This window comes from Cotesia glomerata, linkage group LG9, assembly GCF_020080835.1.
Source record: "Cotesia glomerata isolate CgM1 linkage group LG9, MPM_Cglom_v2.3, whole genome shotgun sequence".
NCBI classification, from domain to species: domain Eukaryota; kingdom Metazoa; phylum Arthropoda; class Insecta; order Hymenoptera; family Braconidae; genus Cotesia; species Cotesia glomerata.
The window spans coordinates 1067249-1087203 of NC_058166.1; the positions used below are offsets into that span (position 1 = coordinate 1067249).

The following is a 19955-nucleotide window of genomic DNA, read 5'->3' on the forward strand; positions in this document are numbered from 1 at the left end:
TTACGTATTTCCTTACCCTCTTAACAATATCCTCGGTATTAAGATTATTGTAAAGATCAAACTGCTGCTGGGTGATTGGAGGAAGAACCGCCTTGAGTGGCCGCTGGTTCGCTGAGTGGTGGGTCTGGGTGGACGGTTGGCTGATCAAGCTGTTGGTAATCGAGGCCATGCGTTGAAGAGGACTTGCAGCTGCTGTACCAGCAAATTCCTCACTGGGTGTCATCGCTGGAGGGAGAATAGAGTTGCCTAGAGGTGAGCTAGCACTGGAACCACCAGGAGTTGACTGGGTACCAGGTTCCTGCTTGGGCCTCACTAAGCTAAACGCGCTTCCAGCGTGACGCATAGCTTCTTCCATCTTCTCCTTGTCCTCCTCAGAGACTCCGTTCATCAGCTTGCCTCTGGCGTCGACCTTACCCAGACTAAGGTCCTGGACTCCTGCTCCGTTAGCAGACAAGTGGTTCTGATGCAGCGCTTGTTGGTGCAACGCCAAAAGGCCTGGAAGGGACGGCAGGCCTGGAATTCCTGTCAGAGCAGGATTCTGACCAGGAGCGTTTAATTTCTGGAGCTCCCGGTGGTAAGCGTCTAGAGCCATTCTGATATCGTCCTGGCTCCGCTCCATCCCAAGATTCTGGGCGCTGAAAAAGTGAGAGAACATCGCACTATTAATCGCGTTACAGCTGTCCTCATTGAAGGTTAACCTTAGCAGAGCTTCAAGACAAGATGGAGTTTTTTAATTTTTAGATATCTTACCTTGGTGGGAAATCTCGCGGCCGGATGTCGTCTACTCGTCGGCCCATCAACTTAGCAAGTTCTTCTTGGTAAATCCTCACGACCTTTTCTTGGGGAATGTCATCGTTCTCGTACTTCTTGATCCTCCGGTTTTGGGAGTCATACCTGTCCTTGCCAAACGGACTTGGACACCCCAGTCGGCTTGGACTCTTGCTATCAGCGTCATTGGAGGTCTCAGGCTCTCGAGAGAGTTGTTGCAAATGCTGACTGGATTCATTGAACATGTGAGCGATCCTGTCGTCGCTGATGTCTGGACCTTCTGTTGTCGCTCGAGCAAACGGTGGGATGCCTTGCTCTTTGCCTGAAACATAATCTGTAAGTAAGGCACGACTTAAGGCGGTGTTATAAGTTTTTTTTTTTGGCAACTATCCTAAGTGATGAGTGACTTGGTTCGTCTTAAACAGCTAGATTTGCCCGGGTGTCGTAAATTGTGAAAGTTTGTTAATTATCAGTGATTTATGACGCCTAAAGAGTAAGTTGACTCAATACGGAAGGAGGGGAGCTACTAAAGAGGTGTCATCAGTCATTCAAAGTCTTCATCGAATCAAATATCAAAACCTGGTATTGACCTATGAGCTAATTACTTTCGAATCAGAAATAAAATGAAATCTTACGAGAACAATTGGGTATAAAATATAAAATTTCTCTGACAAATTAGTCCAAGTCACTAATACAGTTGAGTTAATTAGCTAAGAGATTTTATCGAGGTTTTACGACTTGAGGTTTTTTTTTTCTAAGACGTTATTGTGTTTGTAAATGTTATTGTGCTGAATGATTGAAACGAGTTAGACGAAAACGAACAGAAGTTGATGATGATAATGATGATGATGATGATGATGATGATGTGCGCAACAATGCGCGGCGAACCGACTCTACTCGCACGGATACTATACACTAGTCTTGTATTACTGTATTTACGTCCCGATAGACAATCTCTTTAAGCTTGCTAACAATTGTATTTCTCAATAAATAATTCTTATTATTCACTCAACATAAATATATATATATATATATATATATATATATATATTTATATATATAGAATATTCTCACGGTAACAATTTGTCGTTTTGTAATAATCTTTTCTTTTACTTTCTCACCTCTTTTGGACTAGAAAAAAATATATTTCGTTACTTAGTTTCACAATAGTGAATTATTTAATTTTTACTAGCTAGATTTTGAGAAATTTTATTGATAAGAGAGATATATTCTGAGGATTACTTTCAAGCTATTGTTCAGATTAATTTAAAAGTCCATAAAATTCTTGAGATTGATGAGCAGAGCTGACTATTGACCAGAAAAACAAAATTTATTGATTTGGTCAAAAAATATAGAGGTTCAAAAATTAAAAAAAAATGTTTTTTTGGAAATTAAGGATGAATTTATTTTTAAATTAATTTTTTTGACCCATATCTTAATTGTGCTTAAAAAACTGCGTCGAATGGCGCCAAGAACGAAGAAATCGGCTGGTTAGGTCAAAATATATGATGATTCAAAATTTTCCAAAAAAGCGTGTTCTAGGAATAACTTTTGAACCATCGGTTCGATTGATTTAAATTTACTGTCAGTTTTTGAAATTGCAAAACTGCGCTGATTGCTTCAATCCGGACCAAAATCGGCCGATTTGGTAAAAAAATATGGAGGTCCAAAAATTTTGAAAAGAGTGTTTTTTTGGAAACTAAGCTTGAATTTTTGAAAAAGTTGATTTTTCAAAACTGGGCTCTGATTAGGCTCAAAAAATCGCGTCGATTGCCGGAAACCGGACGAAAATCGGCCTATTCGTTCTCAAGATATCGAAGTTCAAAATTTTGAAAAAGCTAGATGATCTTAAAATCGATTTTTGTAAAAAAAATATAAGTAAAAAGTGATTGTGAGTAATTTAATTAATCGTCTAGGCGTTGCCTATCAAAGGAAACAAAACTATTAATAAAAATAATTTATAAAAAAAATAGAAAGCCGTTCAATCGCGATAAAGGGGCTCGTTAGCGCGCAAACAAACCACAAACGATAAAAAGAAACCGAGCAGAGTAAAAAAGTAACAATAATAATAAAAATAAATAAAAAAAAAGAAATGATTCGATATTGTGATTTATATATTCGAGTCTTTGTCTCATTGTCTTATGCTCGGTTACACATTTAAAAGTTATTTTATTTTGTTATTTTTAATTCGAGTGTTGTATTAATATTTCAATTATTGCTTTCAAGGGTTTAAAGACAAAAGTTATTGAGATTTGTCACTCGAGGATAATAGAAAACCACGAGCGGCTGCCTCTTATTCCCAATTCAGTGGCTCCTTGACTTCTCAGGGACTTCTTGAACTTGCGGTACTTGGTAAACTTTGGGGTTAAAATCACTCAAAATCGATTGCCCAATCAGTTAAATAATACTTTTAATTATAGGCTATCTTTTCCCTTTTTTTTTATTTTAATAAATGACGCGAAAAATTATCAGTTTGCCCAACGGAAACCGACAATCCATTGACGCACGACGATATGTACTCATTAGCTGTCCGGACTAATATTCGCTTCATATTTAACCATTCCACCGGATATCAACAAGGACACCATTGTATTAAAGAATGTTGATTAATCGTCGAAAAATATGGGTTGCGTAAATATTTTTAGTTTAAACAATCATTCTTTAGTCATTAGACACCCAAAGTCGTAATTTGCTCTTAAATCTCAGAATTGGTCAGTCCTAGGACAAAATTTATAAGGACTAAAGTTGTAGAGCGGGAAAAATCCTAACAATTCTACCCTTTAAGTGATTTTTATTCCAATTAGAACCCAAATTATGACCTTTTAAAATTTTAGGAGCAAAAAATGATGATGATGATGATGATGATGGTCTAACTAAATCATGGATTATCTTAGGAACGGTTGGTCCTAGGACAAAATTTATGCGGACTAAACTTGTAGAGGGGGAAAATCCTAACTACTAAACCTCTTAATTGATTTTTATTCTGATTAGAATCCAAGTTATGACCTTTTAAAATTTAAAACCTGCATCAGGAGCAAAAAATGATGATGATGGTGATGATAAACTGAATTGTGGATTATTTTAGGAACCGTTGGTCCTAGGACAAAATTTGAGGACTTAAGTTGTAGAGCGGAAAAAAAACATACCTAAAAAATCCTAAAAGTTAAATTTCCGTCGATTAAAATAAAAGTTAATTAAAAAAGTGTAAAGTCTGTCAGTAGCAATAAGTATTGTCACATAAAATCGATTTATTCAGGCAAATATGATTCTGTAATACGTCCTTGGAATAGTAGGGAATAGTAAACCCTAATTTAAATGGTGAGAGGGTAAGAATATATCGAGAGATAGAAATAGAAACCCTCAAACCCGTCAAACCCTCAACTACGTTCATCTCTTCCTCACACCCTTCAGCCTATTCCCAGGAGCTATTAGTCTAAACAATATGGCTGCCAAAAGCAGAACAATCAATAGCGACCAGGTACCCAACTGGTTTCGTATTAATTAATCTCATCTACAATTATATTTATAATTACAAATCTTATGTATCAGATTAGATGATGAGCAAGTGCTAGTCATTGGCAAAGGTTGGATTAGTAAGCGTGTTAATTTTATTATTATCTAAATGATTGATGATCAAGATCAGGAACATGCTGCCCAATGTCCAATAATAGTGCTCCCATCCCGTAGCAGCTCCAAGCTAGGCTAACACACACCAGAATCCAACCACTGCCAAGGACTTGGTTCAGGATAAAGGTAAGGTAACAAATAACCACTCACCTTTTTTGGGTATCAAGGACTTGAGAAGCAGCACGGCGTTTTCATCACAGGCCCATCCGTGCATTTTTCTGTACGAATCTCTGCCCTTTTCCGTCAGCTTGTCCCAGGGTTTGGGTTTGCTTAGCAGCTCACTGACGGTGCCTTGACTGAGTCCCAGGACATACTTGGCAAACAGCCGCTGGCCAATATTGTGAATGGACAGAAGTTCACGAACACGCCTGGCAATGTGAAGAGTGTCCAGGTTCTGGCTAGCATACTTGTCCATGTTGTAGCGAAGCATCTCCTGAAGCCTGGCCTCCATCGGGTCGCCTTTAGGGATCAAGGACTCACCAAGACGACCAGCCATTCCAGCAGCTCCAAACTCATCACCAAATCGGAACGGGTGGTTCCTGTCATCGAACCTGAATGGAGACTTGAGACTGTCCAGAACACTGAGTCCAATGTTGTTGTTGGTGAGGTGATGGCTGTTGTTGTTGTTGTGGCACTCGTCAGGACTCTTGGGTCCAATGATGGAGCCATTGACGCTGAAGCTGACAGGATTGGGAGCCTCCTGGCTGGTTGGCGCAGCACTGGGTGACGTCAACGCCCCAGTTGACGTCGGCGTTGGAGGTGCTGGTGTCTCATGACCAGGAATTGGTGTTGGGGCTTTTTCTGACGCGTCAACGCAGCTGGATATCGGCGTAATTGACTTAGCGGGTGGTGGATTTGTCACTGACGTCGTCGACGCTGATACTGGATCTGTTGATGGAGATGGGTGATTTGATGATTGAATTGCTGCGTTAACTTGTGAGGTTACTATTGCCCCAGTGGCGGAATTCTGTTGGATACTCAGGGACTGAACCGCGACTGATTGCCCAGTCGAGCTCTGTTGGCTCATTATCGAGCGTTCTAAAGATCGCCGCCAATTAGCGACAATCTCCTCGCCCAGAAATGACCCAAAGGTCTCGACATTCTGGAGGGGAGGTGGGAACAAGAGGTTTTGGGCCCCTGTTGGAGTTGGGGTCAGGCGGGAGGCTGATGGGTGGGCGGGGGTTGAGCTTCTTCCACCACCGACGCTAATACCAACACCTCCGATGTGGGGTGACGCGGTTGAGGCGCGGTGCAGGGGCGAAGCTAGTCCACCTGCAACCACCAAATAGTTTTTTCATTCGAGCCTGATTTCACCCACGAACACCTCGAGCTTTTTGGGAGGGGAGCCTTTGAATCCAGACTCTCTTTATTTTGGGGGCGCTGGTTTGACCTTGGAGTAAAAATACAGAGGATTGCGTCTAAGGAAGAATGTTGGAAGGATTGGAGGAAAAAAGGCGGAAAAAAAGGATCAAACCCCTTTGGAAAATTTATGGGCGAGGAATTTGCGGGCTGAGTTAGTGCATAGCGTCATTACAGTGGCTTCTCATTTATGAGGCAACATGTTGTTATATTGAAACAAATGATTGGGTACTGTAAATACATTATTTAAGTGTGGAATGAGAATGGATAAGCGATCAAGTGAGAATGACGTGGAGACTAAAATAGAGTTATTAAGTGACACAACAGCAAGCAAGCCGAGTTATTTTTACGATATTTATTGTGTATGCGTAATTTAAAAAAAAAAAAAAACAAATAAATAAAATTCAGGCCTTTCACCAGGAGAAAAGAGAGTCAGGATTAAAATTAGTCTTAAAATTAATTTAGTCTTGTTTTTATGGTCATAATACCAGTACCAAATAAATTGTCCGAGTCGGGTAGGTCATTGAACTCTACTAGTCTAGCTTAAATAATGATATTTTCTTGGGTAAATTGTAAATCCATCATCATAATGATCGTGTTATTACGCTGGGAGTCATGAATTGTTAGCTCGAAAGTGAATCGTAGGCGATTAGAGACTTATTTAGTTACAAAACTTACCGACGGTGTCAGGCGTTGAGGATTTAAGAGACTCCGCCTGTTGAAGAGCTTTGTTACGCTCCATCAGCAGGTGCTCAAGACTCTTTCCAGGTTCTCCAGTTGGAATTTGGGACAGATCCACTGATCTAAGAACGCTGATTTCACGTTTGAGGTCATCGTAGTCCCGTTGCCGCTCTAGTTTTGCTTCGAGCCGGTTGATATGCTGGCGCCTGGATTCTAGCTCTTCTTCTAGTCTGGCAGTTGCTGCTGCGGTGGTCTCTTGGAGTCGCTGGAGATTCTGCTGTAGCCTCGTTACCTCCTCCACTAGCTGGTTGATCTGCAAAGTAAAACAGTTGATTAAAATCAGGCATGTCGTTTATTAATCTTGCTAATTAGCAAGAAGCTGGTATTCCTTAGCCTCTAGAAGCCATAGAATCAACAATCAGATGGATTAGAACCTATTTCTGCTGACTAGGGCTCGAAAATAACTTGGTCCAGTATATTTAGGTCTATTTGTCATCAAAGTCCTGCTAATTAGCAAGAAGCTGGGGCTTCTCAGACTCTAGAAGCTGTAAAATCATCAAACAGAAAAATCATGACCAATATCTGCTAGTTAGAGATCAATAATAACTTGGTCCAGGTTATTCAGACCTTTTTTAAGGTCAAGATCCTGCTAATTAGCAAGAAGCTGGTGTTCTTTAGCCTCTAGGAGCTATAGATTTAACAATCAAAAGGATTGAAACCAGGACTTGATGGTTAAGCATCGAAGAAAGCTTGGTCCAACCTAGTTGCTCCTTATTTAACATCAAAATCCTGCTAATTAGCAAGAAGCTGGTGTTCCTTAGCCTCCTTAAGCTACCAATTCAACAATTGTAAGGATTCAGACCAATATCTGATGATTAGAGGTCAAATATAACTCTGTCCAGGTTATTCAGACCTTTCTTAAGGTCAAGGTTCTGCTAATTAGCATGGTGTTCCTTAGCCTTTTAAAGCTACCAATTCAACAATTGTAAGGATTGAGACCGAGATCTGATGATTTAAGGTCAAAAATATCTTGGACCAACTTAGTAGGTCCTAATTTAACCTCTAATTTCTATTAATTACGCAAAAACTGGTGTTCCTTAGGCTGTAGAAGCTACAGATTTAATAATCAGAAAGATTGCGACCAGTATCTGGTGACGAAGCATCGAAGAAAGATTTAATAATTAAAAACAAACCAAATTTGATATCCCCGATGCGTGATATTGCTGCTATCCCGTTCAGAAATAGGTTAAAGTGTAATAAAGAGAATTGGATTTAAATGGTATCAATACGCAATATATTTGCACGAGTAATCACGAATGCGTTAACCGTCCCGTGTGCGAATTCTACTAGGGGAGGTGGAGGAGCATCAGGAGTCAACAGTAAACGGTGGGGTAAACGATCGCGGGAATTGTTTTCTCCTATTATTCCCATTTCCGCGTTTGGTTTGGTTCGATGAGTTAATCGCGGAGCTCAATTTTACAGGCAACATGTTGATAAATTAACGGAATAGATTAATGTTTCAGATATTGGATTTTATTTAGTTATTGTTATTGTTGTTGTTATTAGTTGGCGCTAAGATACTGGAGATCGATGAACCTTGACGCACGAACTAGTGTTTGTATAGGCTTATTTATCCAAGCCGTACATCAGAAATGAGCATAGACAAAGAGGGTATATTACGTGTCGATTGTCCTTAGTTGTGGGAATCAATAATTTAACATTGCATGTTCGTTTGTTTTTTTACTAAAACGTAATTGTCGTTGTCAACATCACAAATTAACGGGTTGGAATCAATAATGATATTGGGTTGCGTTTTTAAACAACTTCTGGGGTTTTTTGTTAGAGAGGGAGGAAATTTGCGGAGGGTTAGAGAAGCGTTGGACTCTGAAAAAAATTAGCAAGTCTTAATAAAAAGGCCGTAGGACCTTATTTGACGTCAAAATCTTGCTAATTAGAAAGAACCTGGTGTTTCTTAGCCTCTAGAAGCTATAGAATCAACAATCAGAAAAATTGGAACCAATTTCTGCTGACGGGTTCAAAAATAACTTGATCGCGGTTGTTTAGACCTTATTCGTCATCAAAGTCCTGCTAATTAGCAAGAAGCTGGTGTTCCTTAGACTCTAGAAGCTGTAAAATCATCACCCAGAAAGATCATGACCAATATCTGCTAGTTAGAGATCAATAATAACTTGGTCCAGGTTATTCAGACCTTTTTTAAGGTCAAAATCCTGCTAATTAGCAAGAAATTGGTGTTCCTTAGCCTCTAGAAGCTATAGATTCAATAATCAGAAGATTTGAAACCAGGATTTGATAATTAAGCATCGAAAAAAGCTTGGTCCAACCTAGTTGCTCCTTATTTAACATCAAAATCCTGCTAATTAGCAAGAAGCTGGTGTTCCTTAGCTTTCTTAAGCTACCAATTCAACAATTGTAAGGATTCAGACGAAGATCTGATGATTAGAGGTCAAAAATAACTTGGTCCAGGTTATTCAGACCTTTCTTGAGGTCAAGGTTCTGCTAATTAGCAAGGAGCTGATGTTCCTAAGCCATTTAAAGCTACCAATTCAACAATTGTAAGGATTGAGACCAAGATATGATGATTAGAGGTCAAAAATATCTTGGTCCAGCTTGGTAGGTTCTCATTCCTGTTAATTACGCAAAAGCTGGGGTTCTTTAGCTTTTTAGGACCTTAGGACCTACTAGGGAGATCCTAGGGATCTAAAAAAAATTATAAAGCTAAAAGTTAAAGGCCGGGAAGTAATTATGCTCGTACATGAAACAAACCAGAGAAAATCGAAATAATTACAAACTGATATTGATAATGAAAATAGTTTGGTAGATGGAGTGGATCGATCGTCTGGAGTGTTAATTTTCCACCTGTCCTTCCCTGAGGGTTTGAAGCCTCAATAACGCTTACTAATGACGAAGACTATTAACGTGCGATCATAAGTGGCAAGTTTGTTAGTATAACTCTAGTTGGACAACTCCTTCGATTACTATCCTAAAGAAGAAGAAGAAGAAGAAGATGATGAGGAAGAGGAAGAAGGATTGGAACAGAAGTAAAATAAGTCGACGCGGTTTTGGATGACGAATATCGAAGCAGGACATCCCCCTGGGTTAATCCCCAAGCGAAAATTTTTCATATCTGCATCGTGACCGGGCTTTTGTTTGCCCGTCCCTATTGATCACATTTTCTCTACTCTAGTATAATCAATCTCCGTTGCGCGCACACGCGTAACCCGAGAACGGCACCCCCTTACGATAGTCCCTCACGAACCCACGCAACGTTTGTATTTTATTCTCTACATGTATTCATAACAACGCCGAGAATATCCTTCGTCTTTGTCTTACTCCCAAGTGCTATCAGAATCACGTCAGAACTCATTTATGCTTATATGATTCAAGATGGCGAGGTTTATTATTTTTTTAACTTACGGCTGATGGGGATGAAGGATCACCTCGGGGGCTTTAAATCGACCCATTCGTTATTTACTGAGTATTAATTTTTTTTTAGGTCTTAAATGGGCATCTTTTTCAAAATTGGAGACTTTTTGATCTATTTCAAGTCAAACCTGTCTAAATGGGCTTGAAATTCTTTATTAGGCTTCAAATTCCTAAATGGGCATCTAAAGATGCTAACATGGGCTAAAAATTAAAAAGAAGCCTACAAATATCGTCAAATAGGCAGTAAACTTCTAAATGTGCATCAGTAAGTTCTAAAACGAGCATACTTGCCCTGAATGGGCATTAATAGTTTCTAAAACAGTCTCAAGACTCGAAGAAGGCATACAAAAATTTCAAATGACCTTGAAATTCAAGAATAGTCATAAATAATGCCTTATTGGACATAAAATTTCTAAAAGGGCATTATTAGATCCTAAAATGAGCTAAGAATTTTAAAGAATCCTACAAATATTCTCAAATAGGCAATGAACTCTTAAATAGGCATTAATAGTTCCTAAAACTGTCTCAAGAATTTGAAAAAGGCATACAAATATTATCAAGTGGGCATAAAATTCAAAAATAGGCATAATTAATTCGTAACTGGGTACAAAATTCCTAAATGGGCATAATTCGTTCCTAAAATGGGCCTTAGTTTCGAAAAAGGTGGGAAAATATCCTAAAACATACCCGAAACTCCCAAATGGGCATTGTTAAGACTTAAATGGGCATAAAATGACCTTGAAATTCACAAATGGGTATCAGTAAGTCCCAAAAAACGAAAATGTCCCTAAATAGACATCAATAGGTCCTGAAACTATCTAAAGACTATAAAAAGGCATACAAATATTTTCAAATAATCATAAAATTCAAAAATAGGCATTGATATTTCCCAATTGGACATAAAACTCCTAAATGGGCATTATTAGTTTCTAAAACGGGTATAAAATGACCTTGAAACTCCAAAATAGGCACAAAACTCCTAAATTGACAGAAAAAACTTTCAAATAATCATGTATACTCAAAACTGCAGAAAAAAATTTTTAAGAAGATATCAAAAACTCCTAAAATGGGCCTTAATATCCTAAGTGAGCACAATTAAGCTCCAACGAATCCTTTAAACTCCTCCATTATCATTTAAACTCTTAAACTGGAATTCTTTACCTAGAAATTGTTTCAAGGTCACTCAATATTCCTTATTTAGTCTTAAGGCCCATTTGGGCTCAAGTGTCCCAAATGGGCCTTATTTAAAATTAAACCGACTATTTTTTCTTAACTAGTCTCAAAATGCCTCAAAAACTCCAAATTGGGCCTAAAAATCAATAATAATTAAAAAATATTCTATGATTCATCCAATCATTCCACGAAATATTTCACTCCCCTATCATGATAAAAAACACAATTGTCCTCCCTTCTAATCCCCTCTTTCTATCTCTCTCCTCTATATATATATTAAAACATTTATATACATTATTCCATCTCATTCATGCCGCGCGTTATCTTTAGTATCGTATCTTTGTCATTCTCTTATTCAGTGTTGTGCGGAGTAGATCCGGGTGGTAGCTTTTGAGGGTGATAGAGGTTCCCCCTACCTCAGGAAAGAGGCGAAGGGTTGCCCGAAACTGGAAGTGGGAATTATGGGCAGGATTAATATGCAAGGACTGGATACGTTCTGCGTCGGGGGGTGGTAGAAGGGGTGGAAGGGTGATTTAATGTAGAGAAGGGGGGTGGGGGTTGAAGGATGCTGCGATACGAAGTACGAAGCATCAGTAGGTTGCGAGCCACCACTCGGAAGATGAGCTACGACAATAGTAAGAATGAGCGGGGATAAAGAGAGACAGAGAGCTCCCTTATGGATACGGGTAACGGACACCCCTATCGATTTTACAACTCGATATATGTGAATACCCACTTGTCTAATGACTGATCGGGCTTCCAACCCTGGTGCCTTCAACCTTAGCTTTCCCCTTCTGGGCATCGGGCAACTTGCTACCCCTTTCTGATCAAAACACCTCGTGGTTTGGGTCTCTCTCTCTCTCTCTATCTCTCTCTCTCTTTTACTCTTTGGAGGCCTACAGGCTAATTAACGGTGAAAATACATTCAATTCAACTGATTGTGAATTTTTAGCTTTTTTATTTTTAGGAACAAGTCCACTTTATTCAAACTTATCAGGAGGGGGTGGACGGTCTAGTCTCTCTGGGGAGGCATGAGAAAAAATGACCAGAGCGGTAAAGGGTTCGAAAGGGTGAGGGCGAGTCTAAGGGCTGTGATATTTTATTTTAGCGGGCTAGATAAGCCCGCTGAGGATTTATGCTTATTACGAAGCACCTTGCCGATGGGGGTTGTTACAAGTCCGAGGCTAACTTATCGTTATGTTTAAACTTAATAAAAAATATGGATGTGAGTAATAACCGTGGTATAATGAAACGAGGATATTACATTGTTTGCTGGTTTTTATTTTTGATAAAGAATACAATGTAGAAGGTTATTTGAACTAAAATTGGAATTTTTTTTGACGTCCGAGTCTTGCTTATCAGCAAGAAGCTGGTGTTCCTTAGCCTCTAGAAGCTATAGAATCAACAATCAGAAGAATTGGAACCAATTTCTGCTGACTAGGGTTCGAAAATAACTTGGTCCAGGTTATTTAGACCTTATTCGTCATCAAAGTCCTGCTAATTAGCAAGAAGCTGGTGTTCCTTAGACTCTAGAAGCTGCAAAATCATCACCCAGAAAGATCATGACCAATATCTGCTAGTTAGAGATCATTAATAACTTGATCCAGGTTATTCAGATCTTTTTTGAGGTCAAGGTCCTGCTAATTAGCAAGAAGCTAGTGTTCCTTAGCCTCTGGAAGCTATAGATTCAACAATCAGAAGAATTGAAACCAGGATTTGATGATTAAGCATCGAAGAAAGCTTGGTCCAACCTAGTTGCTCCTTATTTAACATCAAAATCCTGCAAATTAGCAAGAACCTGGTGTTCCTGAGCCTCCTTAAGCTACCAATTCAACAATTGTAAGGATTCAGACCAAGATCTGATGATTAGAAATCAAGATTAACTTGGTCCCGGTTATTCAGACCTTTCTTGAGGTCAAGGTTCTGCTAATTAGCAAGAAGCTGGTGTTCGTTAGCCTTTTAAAGCTACCAATTCAACAATTGTAAGGATTGAGAACAAGATCTGATGATTAGAGGTCAAGAATATCTGGGTCCAGCTTAGTAGGTCCTAATTTAACCTCTTATTCCTGTTAATTACGCAAAAGCTGATGTTCCTTAGGCTTCTGAAACTGCATGGTGTATAATTTGTAGTAAAGGAGTGATCAGAGGTAAAATCTGATGTGATTAAGCACCTCGCAAAGGATCAGAGATTTGTATTTGAAGAACGTCCGAAAGGTCAGTAAGTTATAAAATATGATAAGATAAAATGAATATCGAACCACAAAGTCTCTGATTTGCATTATGGTCGCGGGGCGTTTATGAATATAATCTTCGTGTGTGTATGCATGTATATATGCAATACATGGTTCGGTGAGTGCGTAGCACGGTAGAAACCATATATTAGCTCGGGATATTCACCAGAGAGAAATATTGAACGGGTAAAGAGTACCCGGGTATGAGAAGACGTGGCATAGGTAGAGGTGGAGGAGCCGTAGATGGAGGTTGAGGAAAACCCAGAGCCGTAGTTGGAGATGGAGATCGAGCTAGAGGAGAGGATTCAGGAGGGAGAACGAACGGTAGAATACGACGATGTAAAAGAGGTTGGTGGATACTGGAACGAGGTAAAAAGGCATATATGAGTGGTTGGTATGAGAAGTGGTAGCTTTCGACGTCAGGGGAGAAGACACCGGAGATGTCTGTTCTACCATACGTAATGCTCTATGAAATTCGCAATGTCCGCAACGTCCGATATAGAAAAAAAGGATAAGGATAGAAGGAAAGGGGGCAAAAAGGATTGGTAAAAAGAAAGGGTAGAAATGAAATAATAATAAAAATAATAATGATAATAATAATTGTTGGAGTTAAAAAGAGGATAAGAGTCGAAATGAGTGGAAGGTATTATTGAGGAAAGAATATTCCGGACGTGAGTTTTTAAATTTATTGGCACATTCGACGAGTAGAGGAAAAGTATTTTATTATTCTATCTATGAGTTATATAACGTTCACGAGGTTTTATTTATATTCTTATTACTCTTTTATTTTAATGCCGTGGAATCTCATTAAGTATGATCATTTTTTTATTAATACCTGGTATTAATTATGGATTACGAATATTTTTGAATTAATTGGGACGGATGAAGACGGATTAAGAATCGTTGGATTGGGTTTGAGTGGTGAGATGTAGGAAACATTCCGATTTAGATAAGCATCATGGAACTCGGGGTCTAGAAGTGGCTGTGGGATTTTTTTTTGGCTTCCGGTGGGCTAGTGGTAGCTTATGGCTGACTCGGGGGGTGCTAAATTCCTAGGAAAAAATTATAAAAGTCGGAAATTACCTGATAGGAGCGAGGGATCCAAGTGATGCTGAATGACATCTAGGAAGGGTGGTTGGAAAAGGAGTGTTAGAATTTTTTTATGCTTTCGTTTAAGATGGATGTCACTTGGTGGTGACCTGGAGGGACCTAAGACGTGACAGAAAATTTTAAAAGTTCTAAATTGGACCAATGGTAGCTAGAAATTAAAGTTGTCTCAAATGACACTTTGGAGACTTCTAAAATGGTTGTAGGAATTTTTTTATGGTTTCGATGGATGTAAATTTGACTTAGGACCTATTAGGAGGCTCCTAGGAACCTGGAAAAAAATTAAAATGTCTTAAATTGGACCAATGGTAGCTTGAAATCAAAGTAGTCTTAAATGACACTTTGGAGACCTGCTAAAAAGGTTGTAGGAATTTTTTTATGGTTTCGATGGATGTAAATTTGACTCAGGACTTATTAGGAGGCTCCTAGAAAGCTGGAAAAAAATTAAAAACTCTAAAATTCTAGGAATGGAAGCCAGAATTCGAAATAGAGGATAATAGCAGCATTAGGAGAGACAAGATAAATATTGGGTAATTATTTAAAAACTAAGGGAATAATTGTATGAGTATGTGCATTATATAGGGGTATGAAACAATGAGAATCAGACACAGGAGATCAGAGTGTATGTGAAAACGTCTCGCGTATATAAGCGCAAGAAGCGCGCATTAAATGTCAGAGATTAGCGGCTGAGCGTTTCGTATCGAGCTATTCTGTCAATAAGCGACTGGCAACAATGCCAACGATTCGAGAGCTGCTGATTGTGAAATAAATGCTACTGCTGGTACAGCTTCTCTGGCTCAACTACTCAAACTCTCGGTGGTAGTGCTGTTGCGTCTCTTCTCTTTTCTATATCGTCTCCTCATTCACTTGATGGCCTTTTTGCGCGACCCTTTCCACCATTTTACCTATCACGCTCCTTCACAAACTTGCTGCCACTTTTATACCAGCTAAACTTTCAGTACCATCAACAATACATCATTTTCACGCTGTTTATTCATTGTTACTAATTAATTTCCACCAGATTTTTTCAATTTTTGGATTTCTGGCTTCCATTTCTAGAATTTTTAATTTTTTTCCAGGTTTCTAGGAGCCTTCTAATTGGTCCTAAGTCAAATCTACATCCATCGGAACCATAAAAAAATTCCTACAACCTTTTTAGCAAAAGTCTCCAAAGTGTCATTTAAGACAACTTTGATTTTTAGCTACCATTGGTCCAATTGAGGACATTTAAATTTCTTTCCAGGTTCCTAGGAGCCTCCTAAAAGGTCCTAAGTCAAATTTACAACCATCAAAACCATAAAAAAATTCCTACAACCTTTTTAGCAAAAGTCTCCAAAGTGTCATTTAAGACAACTTTGATTTCTAGCTACCATTGGTCCAATTTAGGATTTTTGAAATTTTCTATCACGTCTTCGGTCCCTCCAGGTCACTCCCAAGTGACATCCATCTTCATCGAAAGCATAAAAAAATTTTAACACCACTTTTCCAACCAACCTTCCTAGATGTCATTCAGCACCACTTGGATCCCTCGCTCCTGTCGGGTGATTTCCGACTTTTATAATTTTTTCTTCGGAATTTAGCGCCCCCTAAGTCAGCCATAAGCTACCACTAGCCCACCGGAAGCCACAAAAAAATCCCACAGCCACTTCTAAACCCCGGCTTCTCTGAATCGCAATTTTTCCATCATTTTAGCATTTCCCTCGTGTCTTTGTCGCAACATCTCCCCCGAAAATCCATCCCTCGGCCGAAAAAAAAGTATCCTTTTAATAAAATTAAAAAATTTTAGCATGACTAATTTTTTATCTTCACCCTTTTGACTTGGTGATTTAATATATATTCAAAGGACCTTCCTTTAGTTTCGCCGCGAGAAACTCGAGACAAATGACAGTACAATAAAAATGTTAAAAATAGAATAAAAAAAAAGGTTTGCATACGTGAGAATAACGTCCCCTTACGGTTGCTCGAGTTTGTTGCTCGTAGCGTCGTGGTTGCTCGTACGAAGGGTAGCTGATAGGGGTTTTTAAAAAAAGGGTAAGAGCTGGATCACCACCGAGGTTCGGCAACCCAGTAAGAGGAGATGGGGGAGGCCAGGGAGCCATCAAGGCGAAGGAGGAGGAGGTGAAGGATATGGCAGTCATATATGAGGCTAGGGCTAACGAGAGATGAGAAAGGAGGTGGAACCCTCGCAGAGAATACCAATAATAAAGGGTGGACGGGTGGAAGGGTGCTTTAAACTCTCGATGTCGTAGTTAGTGTCCCGGCCGTAGTTATACTATCCTCCGACCCCCACCGCCCCCCCTCTTGTCTCCTGACGTCATGCTACGACTTTTTTTTTAATGCCGCTATTAAAAGTAAAATGGAGGAATATACTGATGTGAAAACAAGATAAACCGTATAGGGCACTCACGCACAACCTCATTAAATATTTATATTTATTTGTTCGTTATCATTTTTTAATCATCGGCTGATGCCCGATCACTCGTCGGGTTCAATCAATAATTTACAATAAAATCGACACGCAACCGATTATAATCAACACCGAACTGACGGCTGCCTAAGAAACGAAAAAAAACCATGAGGGTTGGGACTAATGAATGATTAACTTTAGACATTGATTGGCTGGGACGTCGTTACCTGACGTGGCGTCATAAAAATTAGTTTAAAAATTGTCCTACTGGTCTTGGAGACTTTTTGATGTTTTTTTTTATTTTAAGCCGATTTACAGCTAAACTATCAGCGGCGGTATAGTTCACCAAAAGGCTTTTTTGTAGGCCATAAAATAAGGAACAAAAAAGTTTTAAGACACTTTTTAATACGAGGAATATTTCTTGGACTTTTCACCCCCGGAAAAGTAAAGGAAAACTGCAAATTTTGAAGTGGTGTGATATATTTGCGATTTGTGGCTAAACGATCAATCGAAGAAAAAAGTGCTCAGGTATTTTTTTGTAGCTCGGGAAATTTCCTATCAAAAAGTCTTAAGGCACTTTTTGATCCGACCGATATTTTAGCCTACTAAGACGTCCCACTAAAATTTTATCAAGAATTTCCCTATTCTTGCATTCCAATGCGATTTGTGGCTTAACTTCTAGTCCGATCGGAAAACTCTAAGAACCTTTTTATAGCTCAGAAAATTTCCTACAAAAAAGTCTTTAGGCACTTTGTGATACAACCAATATTTCTATGAGTTTTCACACCTATAGAATTAGCAGAAAATTAGAAATGATCAATGTGTCATAAAATTGCGATTTCCGGCTAAACTATCAGCGGCGGCATAGTTCACCAAAAAGCTTTTTTGTAGGCCATAAAATAAGGAACAAAAAAGTCCTAAGACACTTTTTGATACGACGAATATTTCTTAAACTTTTTACTCCCGGAAAAATAAAAAAATTTTCAGAATTTAGAATTGAGTATCCTCTTATTTTGCATGCTTTTTCTGCAGGGATGTCTATAATTTTAATATCTCGCTTTGAGGCGCTCGTTACCGTAAAAAAGGTACGTGTGTTGCTGGTTGCCGCGGTTTCATTACTTGTCCCTTTGGGTGTCCAGCCGCTGTATAATGAGCGGATAACTTTGATAGGTGGGTTTTTCATCCAGACCGAGCTAGCTGGAGGCGGTGATATTTAAATAATTAATGAATTTGTCTTGAGGATGAGAGGGACACATTCGTGATAGAGCTGAATTCGTAGAGAATGAATGAAAGGGTGCCATTCAGAGGTAATTTACCGATTATCGATGCAAAGATTTGGTGACGTTGCCGCCAATTTAGAGGAAAGTCCTTTCATGTTCGGCACAATCCACAGGAAACGGATATAAAATCAATTTGAGATCGGTGAGCCGAATTGATTTGGTTGAGGCTGAGGTATGCTGCTGCATTTTCGATTAGGTTCATGACTGATTCACGGGGGTGCTAAATTTCTATAAAATAATTTCAAAAGTCCAAAATGACCTAATAAGAGCCAAAGATCCAAGTTTTGCCGAATGGCATCTTGGAACTCTGGATGTCAAAGCGGTAGAATATTTTTTAGTTGAATAATTCTTAAAATATTGGTTTAATGAAAAGTGTCTAAAGATTTTTTTATAAAAAATTTTCCGCTCTACAAAAAATTATCCAACTATTTTTTTCTCAGACTTATAGTTTATCGAAAAATCGCAAATTTATGAAAATTTAAAAATTCGCATTTTTTCTGGCACTTTTCCGGGGATAAAAAGTCCAAGAAAAATCATCCCTATCAAAAAGTGTCTCAGGACTTTTTTGTTCCTTATCTCAGCCTCTACAAAAAAGCCTTTTGGCGACCCATGCCACCGCTGATATTTTCGCGGTAATTTTAAAAATAAAAAATTTGTAGTTTTCGACCAAAAAAAATTTCCTCCAAAAAGCTTCTAAAATTTTTTTTTCTCCTTCTGAACACTAAAAATTTCACCTGTGGTCAATTACAAGCCTCCTAGACCCCCAAAAAATTCCCCTGCAGTATATCTGCTAGTCCGAGTATCGGTACGATGTTTGATCCCTTTCTCATCCGGTCTTTATTTTCACATAATTATTGATTATTGGACTGTGGAAGGGCAGGAACTCTTGCATCATGGCATAGCAAGAAGGGCGTCAGAGTACGGGGATGTAAAAGTGAGATACTCGCTCACTCATTCACTCGGTTTATCGGTTCCTCGCTTCTCCGTTGTAGGATCGAGCTTCAGAACTGAGTAGGTACCAATACGGGTGGATTTTGCTTGGTCTAGAGACGGTGGGGGCTTGTGGGGCCGAGTGTAAAGGGTGAAGAACTTGAAGGGGTGGGGGAGGGGGTGATTAAGCTATACCGGTATAGATATATCCGGGGCTACTCATCCTACTCATTCTCAAAAGCTTCTCATTCTGGTTCCCTCTGCTAACCTCATACTACCCCTTTGGTTGGGTGTCCGCGCACCCTTCGATATATTTCCCACTTCCACCCTCGCCTTATTCCTATCACTCCCCTTTCTGCATCGGCCCGTTTCTCTACTGACAATTAGACTGATAGGTATATCTTAGTCTGCTATCGATTTGATTCTATCCACCCTTTACTCCCCCCCTCTCTACCCTCCCCTTTGGAGAAACAACTACCGGCCGATTTAAATCAAAACTAAACAGAGCTTTCGATGCTTTTTATGGCTTAAGTCAATAGATTTTAGGATTTCACCTTGATAATCCTGCTTACCCTCGACCGCTGCTCATTACTAACCACCTGCGACTCCCCACTCACCTGTAACAAAAAAAAATTTTTTTTATTAGACTTTTATAACATTTTAAGAGAATCTAGAAGTAGAGAAAATAATTTTAGAAGCTTTTTTGAGGAAATTTCTTCTTGGTCGAAAACTACACATTTTTTATTTTTAAAATTGCCGCGAAAATATCAGTGGCGGCTTGGGTCGCCAAAAGGCTTTTTGGTAGGGGCTTTGACGCTCTACAAAAAAGTCCTTTGGTACTTTTTGATACGATCAATATTTCTTGGACTTTTCACTCCCGGAAAAGTGCCAAAAATGGCCTAAAATTTTAAAGTGTTCTAAACTTGCGATTTTTGGCTAAACTATAAA

General features: G+C 39.0%; 1 protein-coding gene across 8 annotated transcripts in view; it reads right to left on the reverse strand.

Annotated features, from left to right (window-relative positions):
• Nucleotides 1–19955, reverse strand: part of LOC123271151 (homeobox protein cut-like) — a 77171-nt gene that overhangs the window by 2654 nt on the left and 54562 nt on the right. For 2 of the 8 annotated variants that reach the window (XM_044737380.1, XM_044737384.1), the window contains exons 4-7: nt 6433–6748; nt 4546–5667; nt 751–1102; nt 17–659 (exon numbers count right to left, since the gene is read on the reverse strand). In XM_044737380.1, coding sequence (XP_044593315.1) covers nt 17–659; nt 751–1102; nt 4546–5667; nt 6433–6748 — 2433 coding nt within the window. Of the gene's footprint in view, nt 1–4; nt 660–750; nt 1103–4545; nt 5668–6432; nt 6749–19955 lie in introns of all 8 variants that reach the window. The other 6 variants (XM_044737379.1, XM_044737382.1, XM_044737386.1 and 3 more) reach the window with 5 other exon arrangements.